A 20216-nucleotide genomic window follows, 5' to 3' on the forward strand; every position below is an offset into this window, starting at 1 on the left:
TCCTAAACTACCAAATACTACGTTTGTGGTTTGCACAGCTTCTAAGCAAGTTTCCAACGCTCAGAAATGTTCCATGTATTAGTCTAATGACATTTTTAGACATTTTATATTAGTGTGTGTGGTTACAAAAGCGCGTGATTGGTACCAGCAGCTCGAATCTTGAGAAACCGGGCAGATTTTACATTAAATAGAGTGGTAGTTGCCGTTTGCTTCTATGAACGTCTGAGCAAAAAATTCAGAAACGGTTATGCACTTACCTCAGGGCCTGAGTGTTGTGAGAAATTGCTTCTGTGGCATCTCTCTGTTTATTTCTTTTTTTGGTGGCTCAGTGCTTTTAAAAGGATGACATTTAAGCCTTCTCTCGGGTCTGTCATTGGGCCGGTGCAGCGGTTGTTGATTCAGGGTGGTTTTCCAAGTGCCCGCTGTGCTGTAGGCGCTGTGTGCAGGCGGCCTGCTCTGCCGTCTGGGGTGGGGGTGAGGGGCTGCCCGGCGTCAGGGGCCCGGGGCGCCCTGAGGGGCAGCAGGCCCCCGGCCCCCAGCTGCAGCTCCCTTGGCGCTCCCCTCCACGGGCCGGCCCCTGCGAGCCCCGTGCACGCCTGTGCTTTCCGCAGCGGCTCCCATCTGAGTGTGCAAGAGCATGGGGAGGTGTGTCTGGAGCGCGGTGCGCGCCCGTCTGGATCCTGAGGGGCAGGCGCCCTGCGCAGCTGTTGACGTGGATCTTCGGATGACAGGGAACCTTCTCGGTGGTTCCGCGGAGGGCGTTCCTGGCCAAGAGCCTGACTCACTGAGCAAGTACGTGCTCAGCTGATGCCCGTGGGGCTGGGGTGAGCTGGGAGACGCCTGCAGGGGCGCAGCCTGTGGGGGGTGCGCCCAGGTCTGCAGGCCGCGCCCTGTGCCGTGCGGGGCTGGGAAGCGCCTGGGCCGAGCCTTTCCTGGGGCGTAGGCACAGCTTCCCACAGTGCGTTTCAGGAAATGTTCGCTCTGAATCCTGAGGAATTTGTAGAAAACGTGGAAAGCTGACTTAGAAAGAACCCGCTGAGTCTGTCTGTGGGCCCGTGCACACACGGGCACGCCATTCCTCGGGGCTCTCCGCGCCTCCCTGAACCCGGGTCCCGGGAGCTCGCCTTCTTGCACCAGGCCTGACCGTGTGTGCCTTGCTCTGGCCCGTGAGCGGCCCCCTGAGCAACAGCTCTAAGCCCCAAGCCCACCTTCTGTTTCTGCTCATCCCTCTCCCCAGGCGGGGCGGGTGCGGAAGCCTGGAATAGAGAGGTGTGTCGTGGTGAGAGCAGTGAGACTTGGGAGCGGGGCACCTGGGCTCTTGGGTTTGTTTGTCTTTGCGGCATGGCCTAGTGGCTGAAAATCGTGTGTGTCTGTGTTTATCTGGACGTACAAGCGTGCAGCTGACTCATTGGAAAAGACCCTGATGCTGGGAAAGATTGAGGGCGGGAGGAGAAGGGGATGACAGAGGATGAGATGGCTGGATGGCGTCACTGACTCAGTGGACATGAGTTTGGGTGAACTGCGGGAGTTGGTGATGGACAGGGAGGCCGGGTGTGCTGCAGTCCATGGAGTCGCAAAGAGTCAGACATGACTGAGCCACTAAACTGAACTGAACAAGGCGCTGGCCGCTGACTGAGGAGCTGCACGTGTTAACAGGTGGGCTTCTTATGGGCCTTGTAAGCCAAGGTAAGAACATTGTAGGTGAAAGAAGGTGATGACGTTTGCAGTTGAGCTCTCCGGCCCTCCCGGGCAGCAGAGGCCACAGGGCGAAGGGGGAACGGCCTGGCAGCAGGAGACTGATCAGGTGTAGGGCCTTCGTCTCGTGGAACGAAGGCCGCAGCTCACATGCAAGCAGAGGACGAAAGAGAGCCGTTCAGGGTCATCCCAGGTTTGCACTTGGCTACTAGTTAGGTGGGGGTCCCCTTGAGTACATGCGTGTGTGCTAAGTCACTTCTGTCATGTCAGACTCTTTGCAGCCCCATGGACTGTAGCTCGCCAGGTCTGTGGGATTCTCCAGGCAGAATACTGCAGTGGGTTGCCAAGATCCAAGGGATCTTCCCCACCCAGGGATCAAACCTGTGTCTCTTTTGTCTCCTTACACGGGTAGGAGGGTTCTTCACGATGAGCACAACCTGGGAATCCTGGTGGGGCCCTTCAGCTCAGCTCAGTTCCTCAGTCGCGCCCGACTCTGTGACCTCATGGACCGCAGCACGCTGGGCCTCTGTGTCCATCACCAGCTCCCGGAGCTTGCTCCAACTCACAGCCATTGAGTCGATGATGCCATCCACGCATCTCATCCTTTGTAGTCCCCTTCTCTTCTTGCCTTCAATCATTCCCAGCATCAGGGTCTTTTCAAATGAGTCAGCTCTTTGCATCAGGTGGCTAAAGTATTGGAGCTTCAACTTCAGCATCAGTCCTTCCAATAAATATTCAGGACTGATTTTTCCTTTGGGGTGGACTGGATCTCCTTGCAGTCCAAGGGACTCTCAAGAGTCTTCTCCAACACCACAGTTCGAAAGCAGCAATTCTTCATCGCTCAGCTTTCTTTATGGTCCATCTCTCACATCCATACATGACTACTGGAAAAACCATAGCTTTGACTAGACAGAACTTTGTCAGCAAAGTAATGTTTCTGCTTTTTAATATGCTGTCTAGGTTTGTCATAGCTTTTCTTCCAAGGAGCAAGCGTCTTTTGATTTCATGGCTGCAGACACCATCTGCAGTGATTTTTGGAACCCAAGAAACTAAAGTCTGTCACTGTTTCCATTGTTTCCCCATCTATTTGCCATGAAGTGATGGGACCGGATGTCATGATCTTAGTTTTCTGAATGTTGAGTTTTAAGCCAGGTTTTTCACTCTCCTCTTTCAGTTTCTTCAAGAGGCTCTTTAGTTCTTCTTCGCTTTCTACCATAAGGGTGGTATTATCTGCATATTTCTCCTGGCAATCTTGATTCCAGCTTGTGCTTCATCCAACCTGGTGTTTCTCATGATGTACTCGGCATAGACATTAAATAAGCAGGGTGACAATATACAGCCTTGATATACTCCTTTCCCAATTTGGAACCAGTCCGTTGTTCCATGTCCGGTTCTAACTGATGCTTCTTGAACTGCATACAGATTTCTCAGGAGGTAGGTAAGGGGGTCTGGTATTCCCATCTCGTAAAGAATTTTTCAGTTATCCTTTAGCCAGAGTTGAAAAAATTAAAAAAAATCCTGACCCCTGCTTTCTTTGTCCGGTCCTCCCCTGCTGATCTGCTCTTCTCCAATGGCCTTGATGTGAAAGTGTTAGTTGGTCAGTGGTGTCCGGCTCTTTGTGACCCCGTGGACCGTAGCCCACCAGGCTCCTCTGTCCATGGACTCTTCCAGGCATGAGTATTGCAGTGGGTAACCATTCCCTCCTTCAGAGGATCTTCCCGACCCAGGGATTGAGCCCACATCTCCTGCGTTGCAGGCTGACTCTTTACCATCTGAGACCCCAGGGAAGCCCTGATGTGCTCATCGCCACGCTGGGCGACCTCGCTGGCCTCCCACCTCCTGTAACGGTGTCTCTGTGTTCCTGCCCTTCCTTGGTGTCACGGGTGACTTCATCTGGCTCCTCTTTCTTGGCGCTGTATTTTCACATTGGACTCTGTCCTCTGTTTATTTTTTCAATAAAGAAAGGCCTGTGATAAAGCCTGGCACCATTATCCTGAGATCAAGGAGGCCACGGGTAAGGGCTGTGCCTAATGGTGTGTGCACACTCAGAACTCAGTGACTGTAAGGTCTGCGTGCGCCCCTCTTGGTTGGAGCTCCGTCTCTAGTTGGAAGCTCGGTGGCTGCGTCGGTGTTAATGTCTGTGTCTGAGTTTAGGAGCAGAACCCCCTGGGGGCAGTGGCTCTTGAAGAATTAACAGTAAGCTTTTTTAGGTGAGTGGTACCTGGGTTATTTTTACTTAGAAGGAAGCTATGGACACTTTTATAACACTTACATAAAATGCTCTTGTTTTTTAATGGCGATGTAATATTCCTTGTAGGAGTCACATTATTCACACTTTTCTCTACGATACACTGTTTTAGTACTGTTCTTGTGAGTATTTTGCCTAATTATCTCTGTGTAGTTGCATATCTATAAAATAGAAATGGATTTCCAAAAGCAGTTTGCATTGGAGGGGTGGACACATGGAGCGTTTTGATAGCCTTTGCCGTTCTTACCTTAGCAGGCTCTTCCAGTTCGCACGCTGCTGCACTGGGTGTGACCCTTCACCCGACCCTGTTGCTGGGAATTCATCTTTTCTCAGCCTGACAGAAAGTCCTTGGTTTCAAACTTCACATTTCCCAGGTCACCGTCGAGGAGGAGCGTCTTTCACAAATTCATCGACCGTTACACTTTCTATGTGACATGTCTTTTTTTCTTTTGGGATGTTTGTTTTAATCTCTTCCATTTGCACAAATGCTGTTTATAAAACATATTGATGTTTTATCCTGTATTAAAAAAATTTTTTTTATATTTAATCATTTTGGTCTTTTAATTTTCTATCCATCAGTGGATGTATTTTACTAGTCATTTGTTTCTTCGTTGTTATGTACTTGAAAAGTAACTAAAAAATCAAGGGAGCACCTATTTTAAAATCGTGATTGCCTTAGCTTGAGTTGCGGCCTGTATTCTCTTGAGTTTAGTGATGGCCCTGTTTTTTAAGAGTGTGGGCTGTCTTTTTTTCTTAAATCAGGCTCCATTCTATTAGACTCTCTACCACCAGAATTTATAGTATCAGGAGGAGACTCACACAGATAGGTTTGTGTCTTAAGGATTTTCATTGTGGAACTACTTTGGATATGAGGGGTATATTTTTCTTTTTTAGCAGTAATTCAGCATTCAGAAAACGAAGATCATGGCATCCGGTCCCATCACTTCATGGGAAATAGATGGGGAAACAGTGGAAACAGTGTCAGACTTTATTTTGTTGGGCTCCAAAATCACTGCAAATGGTGATTGCAGCCATGAAATTAAAAGACCCTTACTCCTTGGAAGGAAAGTTATGACCAACCTAGATAGCATATTAAAAAACAGAGACATTACTTTGCCAACAAAGGTCCGTCTAGTCAAGGCTATGGTTTTTCCAGTGGTCACGTATGGATGTGAGAGTTGGACTGTGAAGAAGGCTGAGTGCCGAAGAATTGATGCTTTTGAACTGTGGTGTTGGAGAAGACTCTTAAGAGTTCCTTGGACTGCAAGGAGATCCAACCAGCTCATCCTAAAGGAGACCAGTCCTGGGTGTTCATTGGAAGGACTGATGCTGAGGCTGAAACTCTAATACTTTGGCCACCTCATGTGAAGAGCTGACATCATTGGGAAAAAACCCTGATGTTGGGAGGGATTGGAGGCTGGAGGAGAAGGGGACGACAGAGGATGAGATGGTTGGATGGCATGACCGACTCAATGCACATGAGTTTGGGTGAACTCTGAGAGTTGATGATGGACAGGGAGGACTGGTGTGCTGCAATTCATGGGGTTGCAAAGAGTCAGACACAACTGAGCGACTGAACTGAACTGAACTGAATGAGCTTCCCTGGTGGCTCAGACAGTAAAGAATCTGCCTGCAATGTGGGAGACCTGGGTTCACGCCCTGGGTTGTGAAGATCCCCTGGAGAAGGGAAAGGCTACCCACTCCAGTATTCTTGACTGGAGAATCTGATGGACAGAGGAGCCTGTTGGCCTACAGTTCATGGGGTCACAAAGAGTCAGACATGACTGAGTGACTTAAGCACATACAGCACATAAATGAACTTAAACAAAACCTTTCCAAAAACCAGAGAATGAGCTTTAGAAGTTTGGAATTAAGCCACGAGCCTTGGACAAATCAGCCTTATTGGTAGTTGCAAATAGTTAAGGTTATCTGACTATTTAAAACTTCCTTCTAATTTGTTTGATTTTTTTTAGTGATACAATGTTTTTTTCAACTTATGTCTGCAAACATCCCAGTAGAGAAAATAATAGGTTAAAAAATGATTTAGTTCAGTTCAGTCGCTCAGTCATGTCCAACTCTTTGCAACCCCGCGGACAGCAGCATGCCAGGCCTCCCTGTCCATCACCAACTCCCGGAGCTTACTCAAACTCATGTCCATTGAATCGGTGATGCCATCCAACCATCTCATCCTCTTTCATCCCCTTTTTCTCTCGCCTTCAATCTTTCCTGTCATCAAGGTCTTTTCTAATGAGATTAACATTTAAAAAAAAAAAGGTGGTTTTGTTTCCTGGAGTTATCTTTTAGTCTTCTCTGTGGTGTGTGGGAGAGTGGTATATTGGTCACGGAGTAAGTGGCGTCTTCAGGGGAGTCCTCATTGTAAAAGTCTTCATTAGAGCTCCAAGGTTGCCTGTGTATATATTAGAGTTGCTTACCTCTGCTAACCATTCTGTGCTGTGAAGACAACCAGTGACTATGTGATTGTTTTGCCAGTTTGGGTATTTGTGGATGTGACCAGTGGAGTGCAACTATCAATGTCATTTGTCTAATTTTAAAGATGTAAATGAAATTTTAGAACTTTTTTTTTGCTTGTTACCCTAAGGGCCCAACCCTCGAGTTCACCCAGACGGCTTTTGTCTGGGTCACTAATGTCCTTCGGGCTGCCAGGACCCGGTCATCACCTCCAGGCCCTCTGATGCGATCCCCTGGCTTTGTCTCCACTTGGCCCCGGGGTCCGGTCCGTTCTCCTGTGCCGAGTGGAGGAGCCCCGGTTTGCCGCCTCCTCTCTGCTCCCCGAGAGCTCCTTCCTCCTCGGGGCATCCAGCGCGCACACCGCCCTGAGCGGCTGCGCCCGCACCCAGCGCCCGCACCGCCCTGAGCGGCCGCGCCCGCACCCAGCGCCCGCACCGCCCTGAGCGGCCACGCCCGCACCCAGCGCCCGCACCGTCCTGAGTGGACCGTGCCCGCACCCAGCGCCCGCACCGCCCTGAGCGGCCGCGCCCGCACCCAGCGCCCGCACCGCCCTGAGCGGCCGCGTCCGCACCCAGCGCCCACACTGCCCTGAGCGGACCGTGCCCACAGCCTCGTGCTCTCTCCGCTCAGCGACTCCTGCAGCCTCCTGGCCAAAGGACCACCCGGCTGCCCCTTGTCTCGGTTGCTGGTGCCCCTTTGCCCCATTCTTGTCTCCCCCGTTCTCCCAGGCCTCAGCCCTCCCCAGTCTGGCGGCTCTGCCTCCAAAGCATCGTTGGCATCTTTCGCGTCTCAGCACGTCTTGCTGCTGGCACAGTCTGGGCTGTGCGCTTCTCAACCTTCAGTTCAGTGGTGCAGTTTCCCGTTCAGACCCTCAGGCGGCTGAGCTGTCACCCGGAGAGCACCGTGGCCGCCGGAGCCCGGTGTGGCGCTCCGTCCTGAGAAGCCCCGGTGCCGCCCGCCCCGTCTCCTTCTGCCCAGACCGTCGCGGTCCTGCTGCTTCCAGACGCGCTGCTGGCCGCACCTCCCTCCAGATCCCGGGACTGGGTCCCTCCGGCTCCCGGGACTGGTCCCTCTGCATCCCGGGACTGGGTCCCTCCGGCTCTGGGGACTGGTCCCTCTGCCTCGCTTGTCGGTGTCCGCCTGTCGCGAGGTTCTCCTGTTGGATCACAAGTCCCTGAGAAGAGAGTCTGTTTGCTATTCTTCCCCATCACCTGGAGTTGGAGGGGGTGAAGATGATTTAGCTGAAGAGAGAAGCATCTTATCCCCTGGGCTTAGTGTCTGTTCTGAGTCTATTTTTTTGTTTCTAAATTACAGTTTTCATGTCTTTTTAAAACATTTATTATAGATTGCTATTCTGTTTTTACTGAACATTTGCATTTAATGTGGTTTAAAAATGTTACTATGAAGTGGGCTTTGCCTTTGAGCTGATTTGTGTCCCAGCTTTGGAAGTCTGACCCTGGGTGTTGGTTTTTATTGTTTCCTTCCTTCCAGACAATCCTTCCCCTCCTTCCCCACTTCTTCCTCTCCACCCCGTGGGAATTATTACTGCACGACGCAGGGAGCCTTTGTCTTGCGGCACCCCGGCCGGCCCCCAGCAGACTCGTGGCCCCAGCACCGTCTGCGTCCTGGGGCCTCTGCTGTTGGGGGGCTCTGCTTGGGGGGCCAGGCCCTCCTGGCCACCTCCTCCTCGAGTCACTGCCGAGCTCACACCTCTGACGCGACGCCTGCCGAGCAGAGGTTTAGACACACAGCTGGCCCGTTGCTCTGTTTAATTCCCAAATCAACAAGGGAGGTGTAGTTGTTATCATTGAGGTGTCTTTCAGCTGAAGGCGGCCGGGCAGCCTCAGGATGTCGAGTTATAGTACAGCCACCCCTCCTGCCCGTCTTGCCCCCTTTCGGCCTCCAGAGAGCACGGCCGCCTGAGGCTGCCAGGGCAGAGCTTCAAGTGTTGCAGCGGTTGCATGGCCGCCCTGCCCCGCATCTCCGCTCCTGCATCGGGACGGCCAAGCTGTGCAGCGTCGTCCCTGTTACAGAGCAGGCTTTCCAGGGCGCCCTCGTCCCTGTCTTCTGGGCCGGGGCGGTGTTCAGGAGGACACCTAGACATGTGATTTCTCCGTCAGAGGCCAGACGCACATTCTGCCACATTGATCTTGAGATGGGTTTGCCAGTTTACGGTCCAGACCTCAGACGTCCCCGCATCCTCGGGATATTCAGATTTCTTTTGATAAGCTAGAATCATGACTAATATTATTAACCTGGTTTCAGTGAGTGAGCGTGTTTTCTTGTGTGTGTGGTCCTTCTGGTTTTCTCTTTGAATCGCCTACTTACACATTTTGTCCGTGTTTTTTTCCATGAACTGTTTGTCCTTTTCTACTTGATTTGTAGGAAATCTTTGTAAACTCTGAATACTAATCTTTTATGTGTATGTTGCAAGTATGTTTCAGTTCATCTTTTTTTTGTCTATTACAGTGTTTTGTCACAGACTTAAAGCCTTAAAATGTAGCTGGGTTTCTCGTTCTTCTCCTTCGACTTGCGTTTTTATAGCTTTTCTCTCTTGTTTCAGGGATATGCTCAGCGCTCCATCTGAAGGGTTTACAGTTAACTTGTGCCCGTAGGTGTTCACTGTACCTGGAGTGCCTTTGCCCGTGGGACTCCCCACCCCCTTTTACAGCCTCAGTGCGGGTTTTCCGGGCTTTCCCTTCTGTACGCTCGGTGTGTGTCAGAGTGCTGGCTGTGTTACCTGTCCACTAGTGGGATGCTGACTGGCTGTGCAGTCTGTGAGTGACTGGGTGTGGGAAGGCTACAGCCTTTCTTCACAACAGGGTAACAGGTGAGAGGCAACTTCGCTTCGTGGGGAGAAAGAAGTGCAGCTTCTTGTCTCATCCGCCTTCTGACCCTAGGGTGCTGCTGTGTGGTCGGGGTCAGGCAGCTTACCGGTTCTGGGCTCAGCTGAGGGTCTGTAGACAGAGGTGCCCGCCCTGTAGGGCTGTGGCTGGACGTGCTGTGTCCTGGGCTCAGCTGAGGGTCTGTAGACAGGGCCGTGTCTAGAAGTGCAGCAGACGTGTGTAGAAAGCGCTTGACTCCGGGTGGTGCTTCCTTCTGCTCTGTTGATGCTTCTTGAGGATGGATACCTGTTGCTGTCCTATTGTCGTTATTAGCTGTGCCTTTTCTCCTCTCCCGTGTTTCGCTTTGTCTGCTCCAGCAGAAGGTCGTCCTTGTTCATCGCAGGACAAGCTCAGATCTGTTGGCTCAGCCCTGTGTCAGTTGAGGTGCTTTGTAGGGGAGGGGAGGTCCCCAGCACCACGTTCTGGATTAGTATTGCTCGTTTTAGGTTGATTCTGCTTTGCATATCTCTTTAAGCTGAAAAAAAAAAATCTTGTTACTGTTTCTGATTTTGTCTAGAAATGGTAATATCTTCTTTAAAAGATATAGTGTAACTTTATATATAAAAACAAATCAGTGGTTTTTGAGGTTTTCATTTTATGGAACCTAACACTTTTTTCTTTCATCATCGTATTTCTGTTTCTTTGTCTTTGAGTTCATGCCTATGACATATTCCATTAGTTATCTAAAGAATTTATTACAGAATGTACTTTTTTTTTAGCCCATACACGAATACGTTATAGTTAAATACCCCACATATTTGTAATACTTACTTCAGTATGGAAAATTCTGGAATAGAAGTGTTATTTTGGTGAGCAGAAGGACAGTCCACTCTGGCGGTTGCTGCTGTTCTCGAACGTTCTCCTGTGTGGTTTCGCCGAGGAAACCCAGCGGAACAGGGAGTTGGTCTTGCCTCTGTCGCTCTGCCCTCCTGGGTGCCTTTCTGCTTCAGTGCTGCCAAACATCCTCCCGAACCGTGCGGCCCTTTCTGAAGTCTGCGTGCTGCTCTGAGCAGCTCACCTTGGCTCGCTCTCGCCTGCTACCAGGCGGCATTCCAATCTGCTGTGCTCACCTGATAAGGCAGAGTGAGGCAGGAAGTGTGGTCCGCACGTCCCGCTTGGCACCAAGAATGCGGCTCGGGAGCCCCCATCAAACCAGGCAGAGAAGTGAAGCTCGGTGCCAATTTCTCTGTGAAACCCCAGCCGGAAGGCGATCGTGTTCACATCACTGCTCTTGCACCCTCTGCCCCCAGATTATTTTGTTTCTAACTTCTCTCCCCCCACCCAACCCCCTTTCAAGTGTCTCATAAAGGATATGAAAGGCCTCAAAATATGGAAAGGACTCAAAAACCGTTTCAAAGTGTATTTGGTTACTAATGCAGTGTACGACAGTGAAGATTTGAAGATAATTTTTTCATTTAGATAAGTTTCTTGAGTTTTTTTTTTTTTTAATAGAACAGGTTGAGTACTGTGAATTCAATTTTTAGTATACTATAGAGATTCAGATGGTAGCACTTCAATTGTACATTGTACAAAGCTTCTTTGAATCAGTTGTTGCAGCTGAGTATTTACTTGGAAGTTATGTAAATACAGTAAATGATAGTCTACCAATTTCTGCATATAGTTGTATGGTGCATTACCCTTGTTCAGACTTAGAAACTTCTCAATATTTCACATACTTCACACTCAGCGCAGATATAAGAAACAGGTTTTAAAAGAAAATTTCCTTATTTTATTATTGAAGCTGAGTTTAGGGACATGGTTATCTGAGAGAAGACATTTCATCACTTCCCATCTAAAAATTCTCAAGTGCTCGTATACTTAAACACGAGAAAATAGTTTGAAAAGTATCTCCAGCCAAAAAAAAAAGGCAAAAAACAACTGAGCATATTAGTACTGTATCTGCATCATATGAAAGGAGCAAAATACCAAGATTCACAGAGTAGAACACCGTACATTCATAATCCCGTTTCTGAAGTTCACTGTCCAAAACTTCCAGTCACTTCCAGCGGCGGTGGGGAGTGACTGTTTCTGTAGCTTTGGAGCCGTGATGGAGCTGAGGTCCACACGCAGGTCCAGGAGGGCCTCGGGGGCCGGCCCTGAGCTGGGGGCGGAGGCGGCGGCCCCGACAGCCCGCCCGCCGCACCCTCGGGGCCGGGTGGCGGCCTCTGCCTCCTGGCTGGGGCCCTGCCAGTCCTCGCCCGACAAGTAAGGGTTGAAAAAATCCTGATTTCCCAGTTCTGTCGTTTGTTTCACGGTGACTGGCTGGAGGTTTAAAAGCCTGTCTTCCTTGTCTGAGCTGCAGGAGGACAGTGAATCCCGCGCTCTCTGAGTTGAGCTGCTTGTTTTCCGACTCGGTTGGTGTAGTGGCCTGCGGCGGTGACAGTGACCTTGGCTTTGGCGTTCTCCCTGCTCTTTACTTCGCTGCGCAGTTGGGAGTTTTCATGGCTTCTCTGTCTCGTCACTTGCAGTCATTATTGCTGCTGGTAATCAAATTGTCCAGATTTGGCCAGGTGCACCTTTTGGTGGCTAGACGGTTTTTCTTTTTCTTTTTTTTTTTAAACTTCTTTGTTTTCTGGTGTAATAAGGTGTCCCAAACTCATCTTGTCCATTTTCTGACCATACCTGGATTAGACCATTTCTCCAGGGATCCTTGGTTCTTTCTAGTGGAGAAAAGGATTGAGAGACAGCAGTCTGGGTGCTAGAGATGCTTAACTTTACATCTTGTCTTTTGCTTTGAGACTTCTTGAGTGACAAGAGCTGTGGTTACTGAGTTGCTAAGTTGTGACTCTCTGCGACCCTCTAGACTGTAGCCCGCCAGGCGCCTCTGTCCGTGGGATTTCCCAGGCAAGAATTGGGTGGGTTGGCATTCCCTTCTGCAGGGGATCTTCCCTGTCGAGGAAGCATTTTGGTTTGTCCATTTTAGGGAGGGTTTCCTTCTGCAGGTGTGGTCAGGCGTCACGTGAAAGGAACTGACTGGCGCACACACGGTTGTGTCCTGCGTCCACGGAAACGGGTACTTGTGTTCCGTGCTGCGTCACGGCGTAGTGGCAGCGTTTCATTCCGTTACGTGAAGGGACCAGAGCTTACTGAACCAGCGTCCCTCGCCGCGTCTTTTCCAGAACTTTGCTGTTATCACCGGCGCTGCACTGCACGCCTTTGCCGGCGTGTCTCCGGGACACACCCACCGAAGGGGACACTCTGTGCCCCGTGCGGCTCGTTTTGCCGAGCGCTGCCCCAGGTCTGCACCGTCGACATGCGTCTTGTATCCGCCCCACAAGTAGAGGGGTTCTTAGACTTTTACCACTTTGATTGAGAAATGTGATCTTATTTTCAAGTTTTACAGTTATTTTGTCTTTAAGGAGGTGGTTCATCCTTTTTCCTATTTGAGTCATGTTCACTTGGTGAACATGAGGTTTTTTTAATTCATGTTAAAGTGGGTTTTTTTTTCTTCTCATATTTTAGAGACTCTATATATCTTATATTTCATTCTTTCATGTAAGTTGGAAATATTTTTTCCCCCAGTGTGTCCCTTGTCTTTGGACTTTACTTATTGCATGCCTTTTTTTCCCCCAAATGAAAGTTTATTTTTATGTAGTCAACTTTATTTACATTTCTTAAATCGCCTATGATGACATCTATAATTTTTAAAGTGTGGGTTTCCATGAAGACGTTTATTACATAATACAGGTTTCGAAAGCAGTGTGTGAACTGAGTGTGCGTACTAACGCTGTGAAGATGAACCCAAACTGTTCTTAGAAGTGCCCTCTGGTTATGGTGAGCCTGAAAGGAAGTGAGGGCTGGGAAGGCTGTGCGGTTGCACTCACAGGAATCGGCCCGGCTCAGCGGACGCAGCGACGTCACTGTGTGTGTGCCTGAGAGAGTGGGCTGCCAGCTTTGTAGATGAGGGAAGTGGATTAGTCACGATGTGTCTGGACGTTATCACGGCTTTCATCCGGCTGTTGAGTTGAAGGGCTGGGTCTGAGCACAGTGAGATGAATTAGGAACAGCTGATGTGCTGTGCCAAGTCACATCTTTGTGACCCCAAGGACCACAGCCCGCCAGGCTCCTCTGTCCACGGGATTTCCCAGGCAAGAATACTGAGTGGGTAGCCATGCCCTCCTCCAGGGCATCTTCCCGACCCAGGGATCGAACCTGTGTTTCCTGCTTTACAGACAGATTCGTTACCTCTGATTGGTGGGGAAAGCCCGGGAACAGGTGATTAGTTGTACTCCAAGTCTATGGTTTAGCAGGCTAGTGCTGAGCTGGAGCGAGGCTGCAGGTGGACAAAGGTGGCAGCGACTCAAGAACTGTCATTTTACTGATGCCTCCTGTGAGTCAGCAGTCTTAGGTGGTCACCGTCAAGCTGGGTCACTTTAAATCGCGTTAATCACAGGTGTGATGTTAGATTTAGCAGTCCATTTGCACCTGGAGTTCACTGACCACGTCTGGACACTGCGGCTCGGATGCTGGAGCAGAAATCTGTTCAGGAGAGAAGTGGGATCATGCCGCAGGAAGGCGGGCGCTTGGAGGGATGGGAACTGGAACGCCATGCTGCCGGGGGCCCGGCTTGTCACCGGGGGCCCAGGCCGGAGTCTGGAGGCAACCTGGTCTCCCAGCTGGCGAGTGCTGCTGGCATCCTGTAGGTGGAGGCCAGGGGTGGTCCAGGCACCGCACGGCCGTTCCTGAGGAGCCCAGGGGTGCCCACAGCTGCAGTCCTGGGCCCGTCCTGCCCGCTGTGCCCACCTACACCCTGGAGTGCACGGGGCCTAGGACGTCTGCACTGCCCCTGTGCAGAATGTCATGCTCAAACCGACTGAGCATCGGGCCCAGGGGTGCCCGTGGGTAAAGTTCAGCCCAGTTGGCAAAGTAACATGAGTTTTGCTTTTGTAAACGGCAGTATCTTGTAGCTGTCGAGCGTGTTTGTCATCTCTGGAGCTGCTCCAGGGACGCCTTCTTACTTGAGGGCTATAGATACATTCCATGGATGAGAAAATAATGACATCTTAATTTCAGTAAATACATTTTTATTAGCCTGTAACTGAAATTTAGCATTTTCTTCACTTACAAGTTTATACTCCTATTTCCTTCAAAATTGAAGTTGTAAAGTTTTTAATGCACAAAAATAAGGTCTAGACCTTACTTAATATGTTAATAAAGACCACTCATATTCTATCACAGGTTTTAAAAATATTTCAATCGTTGTACTTTTTAAAAGATTCTTTATCGGCTGCGCTGGGTCTGCATTGCTGCCCGGGCTTTTCCCTGGTTGCAACGAGTGAGGGCTGCTCTGGCTGTGGTTTGCAGGCCTCTCATCGCAGAGGCTTCTCTTAACGGCGGGCTCCGGGGGCGAGGGCTCAGGAGTGTGGCTCCCGGGCTCCAGAGTGTGGGCTCAGGAGTGTGGCTCCCGGGCTCCAGAGTGTGGGCTCAGGAGTGTGGCTCCCGGGCTCCAGAGTGTGGGCTCAGGAGTGTGGCTCCTGGGCTCCAGAGTGTGGGCTCAGGAGTGGCTGGGCCCAGTGGGGCTCAGGGTGTGGGGGCTCAGAGTGTGGGCTCAGGAGTGTGGCTTCTGGGCTCCAGAGTGTGGGCTCCGAAGTGCTGTTCCCAGGCTCCGGGGATGGGGGCTCAGGAGTTGCAGCTCCTGAGCTCTAGAGTGAGGGCTCAGGAGTGCTGTTCCCAGGCTCCGGGGGCGAGGGCTCAGGAGTGCAGCTCCGGGGCTCTGTAGTTGCTCTGCAGGCTCTTCCTGGACCAGTGATCTGTCCAGTGTCCCTCACCACTGCACCACCAGGGAAGCCCTAATGATTGCATTTCACTGTGATTGTTAACTTTGCAATCCTCTGTGCTTTATGCATTTCACATTTTTATTCTGAGAGCAGTGGCATAGGCCTCACCAGTCTGCTGCAGGATCCCGGACAAAGTTGGATAGAACCCCTGGACTAGAGAGGTGGCTTTTTGAAGGGTGTTTTCTTTACTTGCCTTGTGGCTCAGCTGGAAAAGAATCCACCCGCAATGTGGGAGACCTGGGTTCGATCCCTGGGTTGGGAACATCCCCTGGAGAAGAGAAAGGCTACCCACTCCAGTGTTCTGGCCTGGAGAAGTCCATGGACTGTACAGTCCATGGGGTCGCAGAGAGTCAGACACGAGTGAGTGACTTTCACCTTCACTTCACTTCTTGCCTTCTGTACATTTGCACTTCACGTTTGTACAAGTGCAGTACTTAAGAGTCACAGCAGAAATCAAGACATCATCTTTAATCACAAGTGTGGTTTTTGTCTTTTGTTACTTGGGTTTAATTAGTGTATCCTTCGTTACCGTCTTTCACATCTCCAGTGCACATGGTGTGGTAGCTTCTCAAATATAGAGATTAAAGATTTTCAGAGGACTGTGGGGAGAAGGTCACTGTTCATCCCCTTGTGACGCTGACTAAGGGGTTGGGTAGGTTTCCACTTTCACTGGCGTCTCCCAGCGAAGCGCACGGGGAACCTGCCTCGGAAGCTGACAGTTGTAAGTATACGGTGCTGAGGCCATAACTGAGGCCTTTGAAGACCATGTTTGCTGATCGGTTTTCACAGCAGGCTGTTTTCTGGCAGAGAATTGTCTTACTTACGACGTTCACATGGTTGGATACAGGGTGGTTTGTTCGAGTTCATAAAGCAGTGATCTGTGTGCGTTCTCTGTGGGGTGTGTGCATTGGGGTTGGTTTTTTAGACCAGAGAACTTGTATAAACTCTGAAATCTTCCCCTGAAAGGTGACTTTTCCCGCGTTCAGTGAGCTTACTCCACCTCGGCTCTGGCAATGTTAGGAGAACAGTGGTTGGCTCACCTCTAGAAGGCGTGCACTGGGATGTGTGAGAGAGCGTGCCTTTGTTTTCAGACAAGGAGCCGTACCAGAACCACTGGATCACGCAGACCTGTGAGGCGTGTGCCGTGGATTGTGCTCCCGGGTGAGGACGGCCCCGGCTCGCCCCGGATGAGCGGATTCGGTCCAGAGCGTGCAGCAGGCTCACCACTGTGCTTGGTTTCTGGTTGCAAGTAATGGTCACGTTCGCATAGTCCTGCAGGCTGCAAGTGTGCATACCTGCCTCCACTGCAAAACACTTTAGTGCTGAGAAATGCTGGCCGTCTGTCATGTGACCCTCCCGGGGGGCCTCACCCCTCCGCTTGTAGAAACCCAGCGCCCGCGCGGCGCAGTGCCGTGAGGCCCCCGGGGGCAGGTTGTGTGCAGCAGGGCGCGTTCCCCGGGAGGGGTGGGCTGAGGTCCCCCCCAGACGGTGCTGAGCCTTCGGGAGTATCTGTCATGTGGAAGTTACAGGTAATGAAATGCAAATAGTCTTAAAAAGTGTCCTTCAGTGCTGGTTTAAAACAGTTTAAGAAGTGGTTTATACAAGCTTAAAAAATAGTATTTATACGGCTCTAAAAACCTGTGATCAGGTGTTGTGTCCATTCTCTACCTAAACTGTTGGCATCAAATGTTACTGCTGTTTTTAACAGTGTGAGTAAACGGCCATCAGCTTTATGCACAGTAATGTTTGTGTTTTGAAGGCACACAGCTGTCTTGGAGGCAGCAGCCTTGGGAATAGGTGTGTGTATGAGATAAAGTCGTGGTCCTGTAAACCAGGGAACTGGAAAGGTGATTACCTGTTGCAGGTAGCGTTGTTGGGCTACAGGCTGGGACCTGGTTTTCCTAGGAATGCTGGAAGCAGTGAGAAGAATGTGAACACAGCCTGGTTATTAGCCTGTTTAAGCTCTAGAGCAGGTGGTTCTCCGTAGCTTGAACAGGAGATCTGGGGTTGTCTGGGTGAGTTTCTCCTGGTTCGGGTAAGAAGGCCAATTGGTCATCAGTCTCATTAACTAATGAGGTGTTGGCAAAATGCTGAAAAGCAAACCTCCACCTGTGCGTCTCTGCTCCTTGTTTTGACCCTGTGTGTGCAATTTCTTAACGAGCCTTCTCGCTCGCTCTTCTGGTCTTCTCGTATTCCTTCTGATAAACACAAGAACACTTCTGTTTCAAGAGTGGTAACCCAACTCCGAGCAGTGTTCATTACTGTTGTGGTGACCGTGGGTGATCGTGTTTCTCAGGGAAGAATGTATCTGAAGGTGAGGATATACCTTTAGGTAAAAAGAAGGCAGTTTTCCTGTCGGGAAAAGTGACCCCTGAGGAAAGGAACCAAGTGACCAGTCTGTTAGGTCGCCCTGCCTTTCTGTGCATCGAGCTGCAGCGCCGGCCACGGAGCACAGGCGATGGGGTCCCGCCGCTGGCCCGGAGGGACTGGTGGCCAGGAGGGTGCTGGCCGCCGGGCGGCTGTGTGCTGGCGGCTCGCGCTTGGCCTCCCCGGACCTTCTTTGTGCCCCTGCGCAGTGGGCGTGATGGTGGCACCTGCCTCTTAGTTTGGGGAATTAAATGCTGAAGACCGTCCGTATCTGGCACATGATGGCCTGTGACATACGTTAGTTACGGTTATTATTGGGTGTTAGCTTGGTCACTGCCTGCCCAATTTAACGTTCAGGAACTTGATTTTATGTCTTCTCAGTTTTGATAAAATTCTGTAGACTTATGCACACCTGCTGAAACTGGCTGAATAATTGAGCAGAAAGCTAATGTGTTCCTTTACTAAGGGACTCGCCCAGTAGTGACTCTGCTTATATGTTCCAGTGTGATGTTAAGGAGACCCGGCAAGTTGAACTGCTATTTATTAATGCTTATTTAGTGCAAATCAAATCAAAGGTAGTTTTTAATAGTCTACTTTATTTAGGCTTGATCGAGCCTGGAGAATTGTTTCTTTAAAAGCATCAATATAGAGGTTTCTTTTAAAATGATTATCAGCCTGATTTTTGGCTGCTTGGCCTGGGCCAGACAGACAACTCCTGACTTGCTTTCTCTGCTGCCACCCTGCGCCCATGCCTGGCTTCACCCCGGCATCTGTGGTTTGGGTTGTCCTTCCCACATAGCCCTGATCCTTGCGTTCCTAGCCCAGGGTGGGGGAACACAGGGGGCGGGCGGCCCGCAGCAGAGTCGGGCAGACACAGTAGGAACCCAGGGTCTGGAAATGTGCCCAAAGGTGTCTTTGTCCAGTTTAATTTTCAAATAGACCATTAAGCCCGTGCTGATACTCCCTGTCCCTTACTCTCCTTCAGGTGAAGACTCGTTGGAGGGTGCCTTTCCGGGAAGGGCAGGCTGGCGGGTTGGGATGCAGATAGAAGTGGCTTTGACGGTCTCTGAGGCCGCAGGGACCTCTGTGAGGAGGAGGGTGAGGGGGGCTCCCCTGCCTGCCCTTAGGGCGGGGGTGGCTCTGGTTGCTCGCGGATGTGGGAAGACGTCACGTGTCGTGACGGGAGCTTTGAGGACTCCCGCCGAGGCTCTCTTGGTGCCTGGGACGTGCAGGGAGCCTTGGGATTGGAAGTGTCCGCAGAGGTCTGCAGGGAGCTGCGCTGTGTCCAGGGGGTCCCGAGGTACACAGCATCATCTGGTAAGGTGTGACCCACCAGACAAACACAGGTGCTCTATGTTGCAGCAGGCCCCTGCCCGGGTGTGAACTCCTGAGTCCTGTTATTATGGTGACAGCAAGAGTGTTGCCTAAATAAAACCTGTAATTGATTGGACAAGCAAAGGAGCCCGGGAGGGAGCCTCCCAAGGTCCTGTGTGTGGGCTTCAGCTTCCCGCGAAGTAGTCTTGGTTGGCATCCATTGTACTTTTCTCTGGAAGTAAGATTATTAAAAAACAAAGAATTTTAAGAAAAATCCACATTGTGCCTGTTGATCTGGGGCGAGTAGTTCATACTGAAAATACTTACAATTACATTCAGCCAAAGGGAGTTTCCATTCATTCACATTCATGCTGGGGTTGGGGTTAGCGTTGCCCCTTTGAAATCTCGGGACAGATGGGCCCTCAGGGTCAGATGGGTGTGCACCTCGGAGTTCTGTGCATCCAGGCTTAATTCTAGACTTGCTTTGATCCTGCTTGAACGGGATACTCAGGCTTTGTGAGTTTTAGTGGCCAGATCTTGAGGCTGGGATTTGATCGTAGCATCTGCTTCACTGGGTGGTTATAAAGACTTGACCAAGTGGTGCCCGGCCCTAGCTGAGGGCCCCGGTCCGAGTGGCAGCTGCTGCTGACACAGGTGCTCTGCAGCCGGACCTGACGCTTGAGCCACGCAGGGGGAGGCAGACTGTAAATAGCTCATCCCAAGTCACTTGACTAAATTTGAAGACACCTTTTTTTTATAGGCTATGGTTTTTTCAAAGATGTATCATTTCATTCTCCTTTCAGGATTTGGAGTTCCACGGAGTGATGAGGTTTTATTTTCAAGATAAAGCCGCCGGGAACTTCGCCACGAAATGCATCCGGGTGTCCAGCACCGCCACCACCCAGGACGTGCTGGAGACGCTGGCCGAGAAGTTCCGCCCCGACATGCGCATGCTGTCGTCCCCCAAGTACTCGCTCTATGAGGTGCACGTCAGCGGAGGTCAGTGTGCAGGCGGCCACGGGCCGTGGCGCGAGGCGCGCACTTTCCTGGGGCCCAGCTGCACCGCTGCCCTGTCCTGTTCCGAGGGAGCAGTGAAACGGAGCAACGCTCGAGTGTCTGTGAGGTGTTCCAGCAGGTTCCTCGCGGGTGCAGTTTGGGGAGTTGCCTTCTCCTCCAGAGATGAGGAGTGCAGTGCTTCATTGAATTCTCCAGGTCTGGAACATACCTTGATGATACACGGGGCTGCCTGATTTCGCAGAAACACTTCGTGTAACTCTGTCTGTAGATTGTAGTGCTACAGCCGGAAGTAGCCCACTGCTGTGAGTGTGGACCGTCAGTCTTGCTGTAGCGTCTTTGTCCTGTGGAACAGGAACCGTGTTCTTGGGAAGAACAGGGGTCGTGAGGAAGCTCTTCTCCTTGTTTTAAGGTTTGAAGTTTCTGAAAATATCCTATATCATGTGG

The 20216-nt window shown here is 50.8% G+C and overlaps 1 protein-coding gene across 21 annotated transcripts in view; it reads left to right on the forward strand.

Annotated features, from left to right (window-relative positions):
* AFDN (afadin, adherens junction formation factor) overlaps positions 1-20216 on the forward strand; it is a 112884-nt gene that overhangs the window by 13495 nt on the left and 79173 nt on the right. For all 21 annotated transcript variants that reach the window (XM_070377056.1, XM_070377051.1, XM_070377057.1 and 18 more), the window contains exon 2: positions 19559-19754. In XM_070377056.1, coding sequence (XP_070233157.1) covers positions 19559-19754 — 196 coding nt within the window. The remainder of the gene's footprint in view (positions 1-19558; positions 19755-20216) is intronic.

The sequence above is a fragment of the Bos mutus genome, chromosome 9 (genome assembly GCF_027580195.1).
Source record: "Bos mutus isolate GX-2022 chromosome 9, NWIPB_WYAK_1.1, whole genome shotgun sequence".
Classification (NCBI taxonomy): domain Eukaryota; kingdom Metazoa; phylum Chordata; class Mammalia; order Artiodactyla; family Bovidae; genus Bos; species Bos mutus.